The sequence below is a fragment of the Pristiophorus japonicus genome, chromosome 4 (assembly GCF_044704955.1).
Source record: "Pristiophorus japonicus isolate sPriJap1 chromosome 4, sPriJap1.hap1, whole genome shotgun sequence".
In the NCBI taxonomy this organism is placed as follows: Eukaryota; Metazoa; Chordata; class Chondrichthyes; family Pristiophoridae; genus Pristiophorus; species Pristiophorus japonicus.
This window is the reverse complement of record NC_091980.1, coordinates 239,491,567-239,511,533: the sequence shown is the minus strand read 5'-3', so window position 1 is coordinate 239,511,533 and position 19,967 is coordinate 239,491,567. Positions and strand designations below refer to the sequence as shown.

General features: G+C 44.2%; 1 protein-coding gene across 3 annotated transcripts in view; it reads right to left on the bottom strand.

Annotated features, from left to right (window-relative positions):
• Positions 1 to 19,967, bottom strand: part of ddhd1b (DDHD domain containing 1b) — a 154,293-nt gene that overhangs the window by 99,246 nt on the left and 35,080 nt on the right. For all 3 annotated transcript variants that reach the window (XM_070879199.1, XM_070879197.1, XM_070879198.1), the window contains exon 2: positions 11,905 to 12,078. In XM_070879199.1, the coding sequence (XP_070735300.1) occupies positions 11,905 to 12,078 (174 nt within the window). The remainder of the gene's footprint in view (positions 1 to 11,904; positions 12,079 to 19,967) is intronic.

The window sequence follows — 19,967 nt, the reverse complement described above, 5'->3', positions numbered from 1 at the left end:
TGCAAATACTCACGAGAATCAGGCGATTTATAGAAAGGTCAGAGGAGAAGTGAAAAAGAAAATAAGAGGGGCAAAGAGAGGGTATGAGCCAACATAAAAGGTAATCCAAAAGTCTTCTATCGGCATGTACATAATAAAAGGGTTGTAGGAGGAGGGGTAGGGCCGATTCGGGACCAAAAAGGAGACCGATGTATGGAAGCAGAGGGCATGGCTGAGGTACTAAATGAGCACTTTGCAACTGTCTCCACCAAAAAAGGGGATGCTACCACAGATAGTGAAGGAGGAGGCAGTGGTGACACTTGATAGGATGAAAATTGATAGATAAATCACCAGGAGCAGATGGGATGCATCCTAGGATGCTGAGGGAATTGAGGGTGGAAATTGTGGAAGTACTAGCCATAATATTCCAATCCTCCATAGATACTGGGATGGTGCCAGAGTACTGGAGAATTGCAAATGTTACACCATTGTTCAAAAAAGTGTGTAAAGATAAACCCAGCAACTACGGGCTTAAAATTGGCCCACCCCTTTTTTCGGCGCACTCACCAGAGATGCACCGATTTTGTGGGCTGAAAAGGGCGGCAAAAAACGTCCCCCAATTCTGGCCACTGTGTTGCCTCTCCCGAGGCTTGGCGCGGCGTGGCCAGTCGATGGGGGGGGGGCTAGAAACAGTGCCAGCAGTTCTCCACATGCGCATTGGAGTGTGCGCGCATGGGCAGTAGCTCCTGCCCCAACCCTCTGTGTGCATGCTGCAGCGTGGGACCAGATGCATCCCGCCCCATCCCAGGCCAAGTGGCCTCCCACACAGGTCGGCCCTCTGCCTTCCCAGGCTAGAAGGCCACAACAAACAGGTTAGTGTGGGGCCCAAGCCGGGGATGGGGGGAGTTTTGATCCCGGGTGGGGGCCTGTGGGAGTTTTGATCTCCGGGGAGCAGGGGGGGGGGGGTGGTAATTCCAAACCGCAGGGTGGGTTCGATCACCGACCTCATGGGGGTAGGGGGGGGTTCCAATTCAGTGGGCAGTCCGATTCCCGTCCTCTAGGGAAGATCTGATCCCCAGATATGTCCGCTCTCTGACCCCAGGTGCTGTTCTGATCCTGGAGGATCTGATCCCCGACTCCGGGAGGTAGGGTTGTTTGTAAGGGTCGGGCTGATGGTGCGTGAGCTTAGGCGGCTGGGAGAACACAAGAATTACAAGCAGGAGGTACCTCTATTTTTTATTTGGATATTTTGAAAAAATTATGTAAATATGTTTTGTCTCTTTACTTCTTTTATTTTTGTAGTTTAAGCTTCCATGAATGTTTCTGTTGTATAGTAAATTAACTTTACGAAGTTTGTCATATGATGTCCTGTATAGCTGTTTGATCCTATTCACATTCTTTAGTCAAGTCATTAAGTTCTGCTGGTCTCCGATGTACCTACCTTCGCAAGGGTTTTCTGTGCGGCCACAAGTAGCCACATACTCTGGCCTAAGTTAGTCTGGAGTAACTATTAACTGTCCAAAGTGACCTAAATGGCCAAAACGGGCGTAGGTGGCTGGCAACGCCCCCTTTTGAAAAAAACTAAACTAAAAAAATCCTAACTAACTCACATACACTGGTGCAAATTGAATGTGCAAAATTAGGATTTTTAAGATACTCCAGAAAAATTAACTTGCTCCAAAAAAAAACGGAGCAACTCCTGGGCAATTTTGAGCCCTATAGGCCTGTGAGTTTAACCTCGGTAGTGGGGAAGCTTTTAGAAACAGTGATCAGGGACAAAATCACTTGGATAGATGTGGATTAATTAAGAAAAGCCAGCATGGATTTGTTAAAGGCAAATCATGTTTAACCAACTTGCTCAAGTTTTTTGATGAGGTAAGATAGGGTTGATGAGGGTAATGCGGTTGACCGTGTACTTGGATTCCCAAAAGGCATTCGACAAAGTGCCACGCTTGTCAAAAAAGTTGAAGCCCATGGAATAAAAGGGACAGTGGCAACATGGATACGAAATTAGCTAAGTGACAGGAAACAGAGAGTAATGGTGAATGGTTGTTTTTCGGAATGGAGGAACGTATACAGTGGTGTTCCTCAGGGTTCAATTCTGACATCACTGCTTTTCTTGATATATATTAATGACTTAGACATGGGTGTACAGGGCACAATTTCAAAATTTGCAGATGACACAAAACTTGGAAGTATAGTGAACAGTGAGGAGGAGAGTGATAAGACTTCAGGAAGCCATAGACAGGCTGGTGAAATGGGCGTGCAGATGCAATTTAATGCAGAAAAGTGTGAAGTGATACATTATGATAAAAAAGAATGAGGAAAGGACATATAAACAAAATGGTATAATCCTAAAGGGGGTGCACGAACAGAGAGATCTGAGGATATGTGCGCATAAATCGTTGAAGATGTCAGGGCAGGTTGACAAAGCAGTTAAAAAGGCTTACGGTATCCTGGGCTTCATAGAGGTATAGGGGTGGATTTTCCGGTCCTTTGTGCCCCGTTTTCCACCCCGGAGTGGCGGCAGTGAGGTCTTCTGGGCGGGTAGTCAGCCAGCCTCCAGCACCCCGCGGGGGTTTTCGGGGCCGGTTTTGCAATGGTGCGGAGTAGCACTGCCCGGAAGAGCTGCGCTGGTGTGCAACACCCCTGGTTGCAACACCATTGCGCTTTTTAACTCTCACCTGACCCGTACACCCCGAAGCGCGTCCCGCAGTGAACGCCTAGGAAATCGGGTGATCCAACTATACCGACTGCAGAGACGTAAGTAATGCAGTCCTAAGGTAAGTGTGATTGGTTTTTATTTTACATTTATTTGGGGCAATTTATGTTGTGGCGGCCCTCCAATTCTGGGCACCACACTTTAGGAAGAATGTGAAGGCCTTAGAGAAGGTGTAGAAAAGATTGACAAGAATGATTTCAGGAATGAGGGACTTCAGTTACGTTGATAGAATGGAGAAGCTGAGGTTGTTCTCCTTGGAGCAGAGAAGATTGAGAGGAGATTTGATAGAGGTGTTCAAAATCATGAGGGGTCTGGATAGGGTAGATAGAGAGAAACTGTTCCCATCGGGGGAAGGGTCGAAAACCAGAGGGCACAGATTGAAGATGATTGGAAGAACCAGAGGCGCCGCAAGAAAAAAAAAGGTTACGCAGCGAGTGGTTGGGTTCTGGAATGCACTGCCTGAAAGGGTGGTGGAGGCAGACTCAATCTTACCTTTCAAAAAGGAGTAGAATAAGTATCTGAAGGAAAAGAAAATTGCAGGGGTATGGGGAAAAGGCAGGGGAGTGGGATTAGCCGAGAGTCGGCACGGGCTCGACAGGTCGAATGGCCTTCTTCTGTGCTGTAACCATTCTATGATTCAGTTGTGATCTGCTGCATGATTAAGATCAACAGAAACAGTAAGATGTGTTGTACTGAATATTTGCATACCAACGCCCTGCAATTAAGAGTTGTGACACGTTTTGTGCTCAAGATTCTTCACTTGGTATTACTTTTTCTTACCTCAGTTACTTACGTCCTTCCAAATTTTCATCCCTAGCACTTGAAAGCGCCAATTCATGCTGAAGTATAATTCCACTAATGTTTCCTACACGCCAATACCTCAACCAAGTGTTCAGTCTTCGTGTGAGCCTAGACGAGAATTACAGCTGACCCCTTTCTAAACCCAGGAACACCGAGGCTAATTGAAGTGTCCCTACCACATCAGCAGAGATCAAGTAATCCAGCACGCAGTGGGAGTGAACCTGGGCCTTTTCTGTCTGTATGCTTCAGGTCCACATTGGATAGTGCACTTGGCAAGAAATAATACAAATTTTTAACTCTTAAAACAAGGCTGCTTTTTTCCATATAGGGTCTTCAATTTTCCAAGGCAATGGCCACTCTTTAAAAATACTTTTCAACCTGGGTTATATATCAGGAGGTTTGATCAAAGCTAAATCTACTCACATATATAAAAAAGGTTAAACAATCAGCATGTTTTAAACTGTAAAAATCGTAACCCAATTAACATTTTGGGTTTTGTTTAAAAGCCAAAATTCTGTGCAAATGTGTAAAACAAATTTAACAGACGATGTGTGACATCATGGAGGATTATCTAGAATACTTTAAAAAGAACCAGCAATGGTATCCTCCCTGGCCACTCGTGCTAAAAACTGCAAGATGCCGGATTTCAAAAATTACACAGTAGTAGCAGGACCTGGAAAGCCAAGCTATTAAAAAGATTATATACAAGCAGCCCTATAATAATCTAAATTAAGGCTATTGCTGTGCTGATCATTTGAAATTCCTTTTTATTCAGATGAATAGAAGTTAAATAAATGGTGACAACCCTAGTCTTCTGCAATAAAAATACTTTTATCCATAAATCCTGGACATTATCTTCCGTCTCCAATTACAGACAAATCCCCCTCCCATCTTTAAAAGATAGTCGACGGTGTAGGCAGGCAACGTTTGCATGCAAACAGCTGAGCAAAAATGAATGAAGCATTTATATAAAGCACAATTTCACCAACTATCATGCATAGCTATTGGCAATTTTTAAAAAGCTGATTTGGTTCATGCTGGATCCATCTTGTATGTAAGCATATTTCTTCAATTATATGGACCTGTTACTATTTAATCCATATCATGCTGCATGTGTAAAACAAAGTAACATTGCATAGCAATAATGCTACCTTGCACTCCCAGAGATGCTCAAAGGATATACAGCCCAGAAACTGACAGGCACAACAATGCAACTTGTATTTACATAGCACCTTTGGTGCGGTAAAACGTCCCAGGGTACTTCACAGGAGCAATTATCGAGCTACATTTGACACCAAGCCACATAAGGAGATGTTGGGACAGGTGATCAAAAGCTTGGTCATAGAGGTAGATTTTGAGGAGCGCCTTACGAGAGGAGGGAGAGCTAGAGCGGTTTGGGGAAGGATTTCCAGAGCTTGGAGCCTCGATGGCTGAGGGCACAGCCGCCAATGGCAGAGCAACAGGAGTCGGGGATGCATGGGAGGCCAGTTGGAGGAGCGCAGAGATCTCGGAGGGTTGTGGGGATGGAGGAGGTTGCAGAATTTGGAAAGAGCGGGGCATGGAAGGATTTGAAAACAAAGCAAGAGAATTTTAAATTCTAGGTGTTGCCAGACTGGGAGCCAATGTGAGTCAGCAAGCACGGGGGTGATGGGTGAACGGGACTTGGTGCGAGTTAGCACACGGGCAGCAGAGTTTACTATAAATTCAGAACAGATTTATTACAGCCATTGCTCAAAAAAAACTTCTCCTTTAGAAGGGCCTATTTTCCTATTTCATAGTCAGTTATTTATGAGACCAGGAGGTGCAGTGGGTTCACACACTATTACATAAGAAATAGGAACAGGAATAGGCCATACGGCCCCTCTAGCCTGCTCTGCCATTCAATAAGATCATGGCTGATCTGATCATGGACTCAGATCCACATTCCTGCCCGCTCCCCATAACCCTGATCCCCTTATCGTTTAAGAAACTGTCTATTTCTGTTTTGAATTTATTCAATATCCCAGCTTCCACAGCTGAGGCAGCGAATTCCACAGATTTACAACCCTCAGAGAAGAAATTCCTCCATCTCAGTTTTAAACGGGCGGCCCGTTATTCTAAGATCGTGCCCTCTTGTTCTAAGATCTTGCTCTCCCCATCAGTGAAAACATCCTCTCTGCATCCACCTTGTCAAGCCCCCTCATAATCTTATATGTTTCGATAAGATCACCTCTCATTCTTCTGAATTCCAATGAGTAGAGGCCCAACCTACTCAACCTTTCCTCATAAGTCAACCCCCTCATCTCCGGAATCAACCGAGTAAACCTTCTCTGAACTGCCTCCAAAGTATATCCTTTCATAAATATGGAAACCAAAACTGCACGCAGTATTCCAGGTGTGGCCTCACCAATACCCTGTATAGCTGTAGCAAGACTTCCTTGCTTTTATACTCCATTCCCTTTGCAACAAAGGCCAAGGTTCTATTGGCCTTCCTGATCACTTGCTGTACCTGCATACTATCTTTTTGTGTTTCATGCACAAGTACCCCCAGGTTCTGCAGTACTGCAGCAATTTGGCATAAAAAATCAAAGAGCAAGTTATTATTTAAATGGAGATTGCAAAGTGCATGACCTCACACTTTCCAACATTATACTCCATCTGCCAAATTTTTGCCCACTCACTTAGCCTGTCTATGTCCTTTTGCAGATGTTTTGTGTCCTCCTCACATATTGCTTTTCCTCCCATCTTTGTATTGTCTGCAAACTTGGCTACGTTACACTCAGTCTCTTCTTCCAAGTCGTTAATATAGATTGTAAATAGTTGGGGTCCCAGCACTGATCCCTGCAGCACCCCACTAGTTACTGGTTGCCAACTAGAGAATGAACCATTTATCCTGACTCTCTGTTTTCTGTCAGCCAATCCTCTATCCATGCTAATATATTACCTCCAACCCTGTGAACGTTTAGTTTGTGCAGTAACCTTTTATGTGGCACCTTGTCAAATGCCTTCTGGAAGTCCAAATACACCACATCTACTGGTTCTCCTTTATCCACCCTGTTCGTTACATCCTCAAAGAATTCCAGCAAATTTGTCAAACATGACTTCCCCTTCATAAATCCATGCCGACTCTGCCCGACCGAATTTTGCTTTCAGCTAACTATAGTTAGTATCCAGCCTAGAATGATGAGCTGAAAATCTTCTCTCTCTTTCTATTGTTTGTAAGAGTCCAAAAGTGAGAACGGTTTCTGCAGACTCAACCAATTGCTAATGGATACAGATCGTCAATTAAAGTACCTGGCAATTTTAAGGTAATTGGCAAAAGAACCAGAGGCAAAAGGAGGAGATTCTTTTTACGCAGCGAGTTGTGATCAGGAATGCACTGCCGGGAAGCAGATTCAATTGTAACTTTCAAAAGTGAACTGGATAAATACTTGAAGGGGATAAATTTGCATGGCTATAGGGAAAGGTCAGGGGGAATGAGGCTAATTGGATAGCTCATTTCCATTTGAGTTACCACAGTAACGTTAATGATCACACTGTTTGAAATATCAAAACTAAAACACCAGGGGCTAGAAATTCGCGGGGATACTGCCCCTCACGAGAGTCAGAACAGGGGCGCTAAAGGGTTGGTAGCCATGAATGTCGGCATTCGTGCCGCTCGGCAATTTCAGTGTGCTGGTTCCGGCGGCGCAAAGGAGTATCGCCCGGGTGTACAACGCCCCTGGTATCGACCTGCTTTTTCAGTATTTGTTTTGTGCTGAACCTGTAGCTACCGGTAGTGACACCGCCAGAGAAAGCAGAGCTGTCCTGGCGGCGGTGGGAAGGAATGTTTTTTGTTCTGATTTTTTTTGTACTTGCAGGGAGGCCTCTCATAGGGTGCTATGAAGCTGGCTCTTTGGCTCCATATCATCATCATCATAGGCGGTCCCTCGAACGAGGATGATTTGCTTCCACACCAAAAGGGATGAGTGTGAAGATATTTCAATGAAGGACCCGATATTCCAGTCCTGAACACCAGGGGTGGAAGATGCCTGTGCGTGGATTTTTTTTAACGTGTGGTGACCGTTGCACATCAGCCACCACACAGGCTTGACAGAGCTAGGCCTTTATCCAGTGGCAAGCATTAACTAGGACGACTGGAGACCTGCTCTGCTGCACGGACCGAGTGGGCACACATATCACAGTGTGGGCTGGTCCATGCTGCCCGTGGGCCCTCAGCTCTTCTGGGCCCCGTATCCCCATTTGTCGCACCTCTGCCACGATCTCGCACCGCTTCTTCGCCACACCTCCGTCACAATCTCTCACTGCTCCTCCACCACGATCGCTCACCGCACCAAACATTTGCCGCACCTCCGCCACGATCACTCGTCGAATCTCAGCCACCGCTCTTCCACGTCGATCATCCGCTACATTTCTGTCTCGATCTCTCACCGCTTCTCCGCCTCAACCTCCGTCATGATCTCTCGCCGCTCGTCCGCCCTGACCTTCCCACTCCTCTGCTGTACTTGGGCCCCGCATATTCAATTGTTCACCTGGCCTAGCACCCCAAGATAAGTGTGGAACGCCTCCCAAAGCACTCCACTCCACTGTCAGTGCGCAGCTGCTGATGCAAACCATTTCCCGCCATTAAATTTATCCACCACCCTACATTAACACCTCAAAAAACCATCTACCTAATTTCCAGCCCCAGATATTTTCCATCTCGTTATTCCCCTTCTCCATACCATTCTGGAGCTGAACAGGTAGGGAATCAACTAGCTCCTAGGGCTCTGCTCTAATCACTTAGGATCTTACGTAAAGGTGGGAGTTCTTGCATCTAGTCTTTGAAACTGGAGATTAACATTAGGCCAATTTAAGATGATTGATGTGTATCTGATAATTTAACCAAGGACACTGCCACTTCATACAATAGGCAGGTCCTGGCACAATAGCTTGGGCAGCCTTAATGTCAGCAAGCACAGGAAGAATGAAGGGGAGCTGGATAGTTGGGAGCTGGGTACAAGGACACTGAGTAAACAAGTGGACTGTATTAAGCTCAGCAAACAATAACGTAGGGTAGCTTCACCTGATAAACATTCCTATTGTACGCTGCCGACTATTGAAATGACAGGTACCAGCATAATTATTGTATCTAAATAATGATAGTGTAAAATGGGGAAGGGTGGGAGAATGAGAAAGGGGAGCTAGGCTTATTCCTGATTCAACCACTGTTTCATTCCTGTAAATATTATATCAGTGAAATAGGGTCAAGCTATAGTTAGTGGACTGAGAAGTCACCAATTGCACTGATGGAATATATTAAACTGCACATACAGTATTTTCAAACATTGGTTGTAGGGCTGAAGAAAGTTACAGAAATAAGGAGGGTTAGGATCTTAAAGAAATTTGATTCTGAGAATAGGAATGTTAAATTGGTGGTTTTTGAGGACTGTGAACCAATGTAGGTAAGTGAGCACAAGGGTGATGGGTGAGTGGGACTTGTGGGGTTAGGATATGGACAGCAGAATTTTGCATAAGCTGAAGATTATGGAGGATGAAAGATGCAAGGTCAGCCAGAAAAGCATTGGGAGTGGTTGAGTGTGGAGGCAACAAAAGCATGGATGAGGGTTTTAGCAGCAGATAAATAAAAAGGCAAATTATTTAAATTGAGGGAGATTACAAAATGCTGCAGTACAGAGGGAGCTGGGGGTCCTTGTGTATGAAACACAAATAGTTAGTATGCAGGTACAGCAAGTGATCAGGAAGGCAAATGGAATGTTGGCCTTTATTGCAAGGGGGATGGAGTATAAAAGCAGGGAAGTCCTGCTACAACTGTACAGGGTATTGGTGAGACCTCATCTAGAGTACTGCAAACAGTTTTGGTCTCCTTATTTAAGGAGGGATATACTTGCATTGGCAGCATTTCAGAGAAGGTTCACTAGGCTGATTCCGGAGATGAAGGGGTTGACTTATGAAGAAAGGTTGAGCCTATACTCATTGGCGTTTAGAAGAATGAGAGGTGATCTTATTGAAACATAGAAGGTACTGAGGGGGCTCGACAAGGTAGATGCAGAGAGGATGTTTCCACTCGCAGGGGAATCTCGAACTGTTGGGCACCAAGGGCACTGATTGGTCACATTTAATATATTCTTTCTCAAAGGTTATAAAGCCATCTTTGATCTTCATTTTGTTTGCAGAATTTAAAAAAAATTACACGCCCCTGTATAAGTAATACTGAGGGAGGAGGTTTTTTTTCAAAAAATGGTTTAATTATACATATGTTAAAGTCATTAAAAACTAACAGTATCTGACTTGGAAATCTTTCACATTAAGACGAGTGCTTCAGTTAAAAAGAGTGTTAAATTATTAAAACAACACAGAAGTTAAGCATTGGCATTTGTGATGCAATCTCAAATCCAGCTTTTTAAGTGGGTGGGTGGGGCTTTTGGTCTATGCAAAATTTAACGAGCTCCCATCTTACCAATTTTCTAAACACAAAATCAGAATCCAATAAGGATTCACTTTGAAAAATGTACTTAAATTAAAATAGCTTCCGGAGGTCACTAATTAAAAAGGCTCCAAGTCTGCGACAGAAGATACCGCATAAGTTTGGTAGAAAACCCAACATATAAAACTCTTTCTGATTTTCACCAAATTTCACAAGGGATTTTGAGATGACAAGTTAGGATTCAAGTATGATGTGAACATCCATTTCAATGCACAGTTGAGTTGATTCATAACATTCCAGTTCACAAAAAGAATCCAAAAAAGGATTTTCCAGTTTAAAGCAAAGGCAAAAAGAAATTTAGAAGTTGGTGCATCATTTCTTGAGATGCAAAAATAGAACAAGTTGATAGTTTGAAATGGGCCCTTTTGAAATTAAATCTGTGTTTGAATGAAATTCAATGAAAACTTATTGAATGAAAGACTAATTTGTCCGACTCCTTTTCCCAGATTCTTTTTTAATGTAGTTATAAAGCTGATAAACTGAAGAACCCCTTTTCATCAGAACTGAAAGGTCATCAACCTATAATGCTAACTCTGTTTCTCTCTCCATAGATGGTGTCTAACCTGCTGAGTATTTCCCGCATTTTCTGTTGAATGTTTTACTTAGTGGAGAATGAAACATCATACGAATCAAACTGAACATCATCTTGCATAATGTTAACAGTCCAGATTTGGAGAAATTGAAGGAATTCACATGCATAAGTCAGGGAGACCAGTCCAGAACGAGGGAGAGTTAATTGTTACACTCCTGCTATTACCACACTAGCCGAGGGCCCAGGGGCAGCACGGGCCAGCCCACACTGTGATATGTGTGTGCACTAGGTCCGTGCAGCAGAGCAGGGCTCCAGTCGTCCTGGTTAACCCTTGCCACTGGATAAAGGCCTAACTTTGTCAAACCTGTGTAGTGGCTGGTGTGCAATGGTCACCGCACGTTAAAAAAATCCACGCACAGGCATCCTTTCATCCCCTCAATTGGAGTTCAGGGCTGGAACATCAGATCCTTCATTGAACCATCTATCTGTGAACTCATGTGGAAGCAAGTCATCCTCGTTCGAGGGACCACCTATGATGATGAGTAGATATAGAGCAGTGGAAGACAACTTCTATAAGAAGCAGGCAACCAGACTACTTACAGGAGCGACTGACAGCACTGAACCAGAGTAGAAGTCTGCGGCAGACCTGTATTCGTAAATATACTCAAAGATCACAATTATTTGTGATCATATTCCTTTTTAAATAGGGTGCTGATGGCAAGACTCTGGTAAACCAGTGGTGTGATTTTGTTTTAAAAACTCTTCATTAGTTTCACATTTTTAGAATTGTTATTGCAATATTATTGCAAACTTTCTATATTTTCAAACATTGCTCTTAAAACTAAATGTGTGAATCAACTGGGGCCAGCTAAATTACTGGCTCAGCACTGACAAAGGTGCCTGGAAGTATGTGACCCATTTGTCTGCTTGGGTGGGAAAGAAGTAAAACAAAATTAGACAGGAAGTCAGAGAATACAAGTTGTAATTTTTTTTTCTAATCCTTGAAAAATGTTTTCCTGGATAGTTACCAAAATATGGGTGCCAAGAAATGCTATTTTATTCTATTTGTATCTGTTAATTTAACATGTTATTTAAAATATTGCTAAAAAATAAAATAATCCTCTTTCATTACAGTTATTGGATTTGAGAGAGCCACAAGTCACATTTATTGCCCTGCAAAGCTTTTAATGCCTTACATAAAACACACTAACATCTAACTTCATAGTACATTCAGCAAATGTCAGGGCTGCAGCTCACAAACATGAAATTAGAAATATTATAGTACATACAATGAACAGCTATTGTGTATTCAAATAATAAACAAGGCTGAAAAATTCCAGCCTTTATTTCAGAAAGAGTGGATTGTGAAACTGGAATTAGGATTACAGGCTTTCTTTGTCTTACCGTCTTTACTATCCATAGATTTAGCTACTTCCAGTTCAAATGCATCCTGCATCTGTTGACCCCGAAAACGCTTTAGGTGTTCAGCTTCAATCAGATCACTGTCTTCCTCCTCCAAAGGTTGCCACGTACCATCAATAAACCACTGGCCACGCATGACTAAAATCTTATCAGACTCTGCAAAGTCAAAGACAATACAAGCATAGTTAATTACAGAAAGCAAAATCTGGCATGCTGCAAAATTACTAAACTTTTATTTTCTTAAATATATTAGTAGAACAAGCACCAAAATACTGCAGCTGTTTTCACTACAGATGCTGCATGCCCTGCTGGATGTTTTCAAGATTTTCTGTTTTTGTTTCATACTACTGGGATAATGGAATGGGGAAAGAGAGAAAGGAGAGGGACACAAGGAATAATCTGCAACCAGATTGTACTGTACAGGATGTTAAAAACAAGACACAGACTGAACAAGTAATGCTTATTTTTACTCATTTCATTATTTCTCAGAGTTCACTGTTGGGAAGAAAGCTTTCTCTATCTGCAGGAAGCAAGAGTCTTAAATGAAATCAGTTTGCACAGTTCCAATCGACATGAATCTAGTTGCTAACCTCAGATAAGCTAGAGATAGCCGACATAGGAGATGAAAAATGTTACCAGCACAGTTGGAGGTACTCTTCTCTAGGTGAGGCTGACATATTGGTGGGGCAGTGATTGGAGCTTTATTCAGCATGTTACACAAGAACATAAGAATTAGGCAGGAGTAGGCTATTTGGCCTCTCGAGCCTGCTCCGCCATTTAATAAGATCATGGCTAATATCATCATGGACTCAGCTCCACTTCCCTGCCCGCTCCCCATAACACTTTATTCCCTTATCGCTCAAAAATCTGTCTATCTCTGCCTTAAATATATTCAATAACCCAGCCTCCATAGCTCACTGGGGCAGAGACTTATTCTGAGACTATGCCCCCTAGTTTTGGTTTCCCCATTAAGTGGAAATATTCTCTGCATCCACCTTGTCTAGCCCCCTCATTATCTGAGATGTTTCGATAAGATCACCTCTCATTCTTCCGAATTCCAATGAATATGGGCCCAAACTACCTTCATGTCAACCCCCTCATCTCCGGAATCAATCTAGTGAACCTTCTCTGAACAGACTCTAATGCAAGTATATCCTTCCTTAAATACGGAGACAGCAGGTGTGGCTTCACAAATACCCTATAGAGTTGTAGCAGGACTATTCCCCTTGCAATAAAGGCCAACATTCCATTTGCCTTCCTGATTACTTGCTGTATCTGCATACTAACCTTTTGTGTTTCATGCACAAGGACCCCCAGTACTGTAGCCACTTTGCAATTTTTCTCCATTTTAATTATAATTTGCTTTACTATTTTTTCTGCCAAAGTGGATAACCTCACATTTTCCCACATTATACTCCTTCTGCCAAATTTTTGCCCATTCACTTAGCCTGTCTATATCCCTTTGCAGATTTCTTGTATCCTCCTCACAATTTGATCTCCCACCCATCTTTGTATCAGCAAACTTAAATGAAGGGGCCGAGTGTAATGTAGCCATGACATTAATGTAGATTATAAATAGTTGAGGCCCCAGCACCGATCCCTGCAGCACCCCACTCGTTACTGTTTGCCAACCGGAAAATGACCCATTTATCCCAACTCTCTGTTTTCTGTTAGTTAGCCAATCCTCTATCCATGCTAATATATAGAAACATAGAATCATAGAAAATAGGTGCAAGAGTAGGCCATTCAGCCCTTCGACCCTGCACCACCTTTCAATAAGATCATGGCTGATCATTCACCTCAGTACCCCTTTCCTGCTTTCTCTCCATACCCCTTGATCCCTTTAGCCGTAAGGGCCATATCTAACTCCCTCTTGAATATATCCAATGAACTGCGGTAGGAAATTCCACAGGTTAACAACTCTCAGTGAAGAAGCTTCTCTTCATCTCAGTCCTAAATGGCTTACCCCTTATCCTTAGACTATGTCCCCTGGTTCTGGACTTCCCCAACATCGGGAACATTCTTCCTGCATCTAACCTGTCCAGTCCCGTCAGAATTTTATATGTTTCTATGAGATCCCCCCTCATCCTTCTAAACTCCAGTGAATACAGGCCCAGTCGATCCAGTCTCTCCTCATGTCAGTCCTGCCACCCCGGGAATCAGTCTGGTGAACTTTCGTTGCACTCCCTCAATCGCAAGAACATCCTTCCTCAGATTAGGAGACTAAAACTGTACACAATATTCCAGGTGTGGCCTCACTAAGGCCCTGTACAACTGCAGTAAGACCTCCCTGCTCCTATACTCAAATCCCCTAGCTATGAAGGCCAACATACCATTTGCCTTCTTCACCGCCTGCTGTCACTTGGTAGTCTGTCATATCCAACAAAGACGTTAATGCGCTAATCATCAATGGCATGTGTCTTCAAGTGGCTGTATAGGCCAATTCTGGATGCACATAGTCTCTTGCACGTCGGACAAGGGAAGTTTGATGTGCCTGATGCTGACAGTACTGCCACCTGATGTCGTCTATCTCTAGTGTCCCACAGGCATTGACATCGGCTTTCTTCGAAGGTCTGGCAGGCAGTCCTCGTGAGGGTTCGCCACTGGATTTTATTAACTGCTGTATTCTCGAGGTCCTTTGGTCGGATGCCACAGTACTGGAGGTTAGCCTTGATGCAATCTTTGTAGCGCTTGCGGGGGGGGCCCCTGTGTCTTCAACCTTCACAGACCTCACCGTGAAGAAGCTGACGAGGGATCCTGGACTCATCCATGCGGATGACATGTCCAGTCCACCGGAACTGGGCTTGCATGATCATCACCTCGATGCTAGTTGATTGTGCTCTCTCCAGAACCTCAAAGTTTGACACCTGGTCTTGCCAGCGTATGTGGAGTATAGATCTGAGACTGCGCATATGGAAAGCTTCCAACTTTTTGATGTGACTCCTTTAGGGTGTCCAGGTCTCACATCCATAAAGGAGAGATGAGAGAACGACTGCTCTATACACCAACATTTTAGTTGACAGTTAGATGTGGTGGTGACTCAACACCTTAGTGCGTCAGCGACCAAGTGCCTGGCTGGCTTTACAGATCCTTGCATCAATTTCCTTGTAGAAGGACCCATCACTTGATATGGTGCTGCCAAGGTACTTGAAACTGTCCACTGACTTTAGTTGTATACTGCCGATGAAGACTGTGGGAGCAGGTGCTGTGGTGCCAGGGGCAGGCTAGTAGAGAACCTCATTTTTACTAAGGCTGATGGTTAGTCCAAACAATTCTGTTGCCTCAGCAAATTTGCTGAGTATGAATTGTAGGTCACTTTCCTTGTGTGCCATAAGGGCGCAGTCGTCAGCAAAAAGTGCCTCTAGGATGAGTCGTTTCCGTACCTTGGTCTTTGCGGCAAGGCGGTGGAGGTCGAACAGTGAACCAGCTAATCGATATTTCAGGTAAGCCCCAAACTCCAAGTCTTTTATGGCATAGTTCAAGACACAGGTAAAGAATAAGTTGAACAGAACTCGAGTGAGTACACAACCTTGTTTCACTCCATTTGAGATGGCAAATGGGGGCCGTGGTTGTGCCGTCTGAGAGCACTTCACCTGTCATGTTGTCATGAACAGCTCGATGATGTGGACAAACTTCCTTGGGCACCCAAGTTTCGTCAAGTTTGACCACAGCGCTGCTCTGTTGACAGTATCAAAGGCCTTGGTGAGGTCAATAAATACATGCCTGCCATTCTGAAAAATACCCATTTATCCCGACTCTCTGCTTCCTGTCTGCCAACCAGTTCTCTATCCACGTCAGTATATTACCCCCAAATCCATGTGCTTTAATTTTGCACACCAATCTCTTGTGTGGGACCTTGTCAAAAGCCTTTTGAAAGTCCAAACACACCACATCCACTGGTTCTCCCTTGTCCACTCTACCAGTTACATCCTCAAAAAATTCTAGAAGATTTGTCAAGCAGGATTTCCCTTTCATAAATCCATGCTGACTTGGACCGATCCAGTCACTGTTTTCCAAATGTGCTACTATTTCATCTTTAATAATTGATTCCAACATTTTCCCTACTACTGATGTCAGGCTAACCGGTCTATAATTACCCGCCTTCTCTCCCTCCCTTCTTAAAAAGTGGTGTTACATTAGCTACCCTCCAGTCCATAGGAACTGATCCAGAGTCGATAGACTGTTGGAAAATGATCACCAATGCATCCACTATTTCTAGGGCCACTTCCTTAAGTACTCTGGGATGCAGACTATTAGGCCCCGGGGATTTATCGACCTTCAATCCCATCAATTTACCACCTAATAAGGATTTCCTTCAGTTCCTCCCTCTCACTAGACCCTCGGTCCCTTAGTATTTCCGGAGGGTTATTTGTGTCTTCCTTCGTGAAGACAGAACCAAAGTATTTGTTTAACTGGTCCGCCTTTTTTTTGTTCCCCATTATAAATTCACCTGAATCTGACTGCAAAGGACCTACATTTGTCTTCACTAATCTTTTTCTCTTCACATATCTACAGAAGCTTTTGCAGTCAGTTTTTATGTTCCCAGCAAGCTTCCTCTCATACGCTATTTTCCCCCTCCTAATTAAACCCTTTGTCCTCCTCTACTGTATTACAAAATTCTCCCAGTCCTCAGGTTTGCTGCTTTTTCTGACCAATTTATATGCCTCTTCCTTGGATTTAACACTATCCTTAATTTCCTGTTAGCCACGGTTGAGCCACCTTCCCAGTTTTATTTTTACTCCAGATAGGGATGTACAATTGTTGAAGTTCATCCATGTGATCTTTAACTGTTTGCCATTGCCTATCCACCGTCAACCCTTTAAGTATCACTTGCCAGTCTATTCTAGCCAATTCACGTCTCATACCATTGAAGTTACCTTTCCTTAAGTACAGGACCCTCTGAATTAACTGTGTCACTCTCCATCTTAATAAAGAATTCTACCATATTATGGTCACTCTTCCCCCAGGGGCCTCGCACATCAAGATTGCTAATTAGTCCTTTCTCATTACACGTCACCCAGTCTAGGATGGCCAGCCCTCCAGTTGGCTCCTCGACATATTGGTCTAGAAAACCACCCCCAATACATTCTAGGAAATCCTCCTCCACCGCATTGCTATCAGTTTGGTTAGCCCAATCAATATGTAGATTAAAGTCGCCCATGATAACTGCTCTACCTTTATTGCACGCATCCCTAATTTCTTGTTTGATGCTGTCCCCAATCTCACTACTACTGTTTGGTGGTCTGTACACAACTCCCACTAGTGTTTTCTGCCTTTTAGTATTCCATACCTCCACCCATACCTCCACCCATACCAATTCCACATCATTCAAGCTAATGTCCTTCCTTACTATTGCATTAATTTCCTCTTTAACCAGCAACGCCACCCCACCTCCTTTTCCTTTCTGTCTATCCTTCCTACATGTTGAATACCCCTGGATATTGAGTTCCCAGCCTTGGTCACCTTGCAGCCATGTCTCTGTGATGCCAATTACATCATATCCATTAACTGCGCAGTTAATTCGTCCACCTTATTGCGAATGCTCCTCGCATTGAGGCACAGAGCCTTCAGGCTTGTCTTTTTAACACCCTTTGTCCCTTTAGAATTTTGCTGTAATGTGGCCCTTTTTGTTTTTTGCCTTGGGTTTCTCTGCCCTCCACTTTTATTTTTCCTCTTTCTAACTTTTGCTTCTGCTCCCATTCTACTTTCCTGTCTTCCTGCATCGGTTCCCATCCCCCTGCCATATTAGTTTAACCCCTCCCCAACAGCACTAGCAAACACTCCCCCAAGTCCTGGCCAGGTGCAGACCATTTGGTTTGTACTGGGCCCACCTCCCCCAGAATCGGTTCCAATGTCCCAGGAATTTGAATCCCTCCCTTCTGCACCACTCCTCAAGCCACGTATTCATCGGAGCTATCCTGCGATTCCTACTCTGACTAGCACGTGGCACTGGTAGCAATCCTGAGATTACTACTTTTGAAGTCCTACTTTTTAATTTAGCTCCTGGCTCCCTAAATTCGTCTTGTAGGACCTCATCCCATTTTTTACCTATATCATTGGTACCTATATGCTCCATGACAACTGGCTGTTCACCCTCCCTTTTCAGAATGTCCTGCATCCGCTCCGAGACATCCTTGACCCTTGCACCAAGGAGACAACATACCATCCTGGAGCCTCAGTTGCGGCCGCAGAAACGTCTATCTATTCCCCTTACAATAGAATCCCCTATCACTATAGCTCTCCCACTCTTTTTCCTGCCCTCCTGTGCAACAGAGCCACTCATGGTGCCATGGACTTGGCTGCTGCTGCTCTCCCCTAATGAGTCATCCCCCTCAACAGTACCGAAAGCGGTGTATCTGTTTTACAGGGGGGGATGACCGCAGGGGACCACTGCACTACATTCCTTCCACTGCTCTTCCTGTTGGTCACCCATCCCCTATCTGGCTGCGTAACTTTACCTGCGGTAAGACCAACTCACTAAATGCGCTATTCACATTATTCTCAGCATCGTGCATGCTCCAGAGTGAATCCACCCGCAGCTCCAGTGCCGCAATACAGTCTGTCAGGAGCTGCAGCCGGGTACACTTCCCGGATACGTAGTCGTCAGGGACACTGGAAGCGTCCCTGACTTCCCACATAGTACAGGAGGAACATAACACGTGTCCAAGCTCTCCTGCCATGACTTAACCCCTAGATTAACTTAATTTGGCAACAATAATGCTAAAGGTTACTTACTGATAAAAGAAAAACTAGTCATCAATCACCAGCCACTTAGCCCTTTGGCTGTGACGTCACCGTTCGATTTCTTTCTTCTACTTTTTTCCTTCTCTCCCTACTGCAGCTGCACCGATCTCCTTACTGCACCTCTCCGATCTCCCGCTCCACCTCCCGACTCGATGCTGCTGCTCCCCCGACTGACGGGCCTCTCCGCTCTCCCGCTCCGCCTCCCGACTCGACACTGTTGCTCACCGGACTGACGGGCCTTTTGTAGGCCTCTACGATCTCCCGCTCTGCCTCCCGGCTCGACGCTTCTGCTCCCCGGACTAACGGCCTCTTGTCAGCCTCTCCGATCTCCCGCTCCGCCTCCCGACTTGACGCTGCTACTCCCTGGACTGACAGGCCTCTTGTAGGCCTCTCCGTGGCCCCAACCCAGTAACCTTTTATCTTGTGCAGCAACCTTTTCCTGCCGCACCTTACCAAATGCGTTCTGGAAATCCAAGTACACCACATCCACTGTTTCCCCTTTATCGTTACATCCTCAAAGAACTCCAACAAATTTGTGAAACATGATTTCCCTTTCATAAAACCATGTTGACTCTGCTTGATTGACTCATGCTTTTCCAAATGTCCTGCTACAGTTTCCTTAATAATGGACTCCACTTCCCAATGACAGATATTAGGTTAACTGGTCTATAGTTTCCTGCTTTCTTAAATAGGGCATTATATTTGCATTTTCCAATCCGCTGGGATCTCCCCAAACCCAGGGAATTTTGGTAGATTACAACCAATGCATTGACTATCTCTGCAGCCACTTCTTTTAAGACCCTGAGATGCAAGCTATCAGGTCCAGGGGACATCCGCCTTTAGTCCCATTATTTTACCGAGTACTACTTCTTTAGTGATAGTGATTGTATTAAGTTCCTCCCTCCCTATAGGCCCTTGATTATCCACTATTGGGATGTTTTTACCATGAAGACCGATACAAAATATTTGTTCAAAGTCTCTGCCATTTCCCTGTTCCTCATTATTAATTCCCCAGGCTCATCCTCTAAGGGACCAACATCTACTTTAGCCACTCTTTTCCTTTACCTGTAGAAACTCTTACTATTTGTTTTTATATTTCGTGCTAGTTTACTTTCATAATTTATCTTCCCTCTTTTTATTTTTTTTTAAGTCGTTCTTTGTTGGCTTTTGGTCTGCCCCCCTCCACTAGTCTTGGCCACTTTGTATGCCCTTGTTTTCAATTTGATACCATCCCTTATTTCCTTAGTTAGCCACTGATGGTTATCCCTTTTCTTGCATTCTTTTCTTCTCATTGGAATATA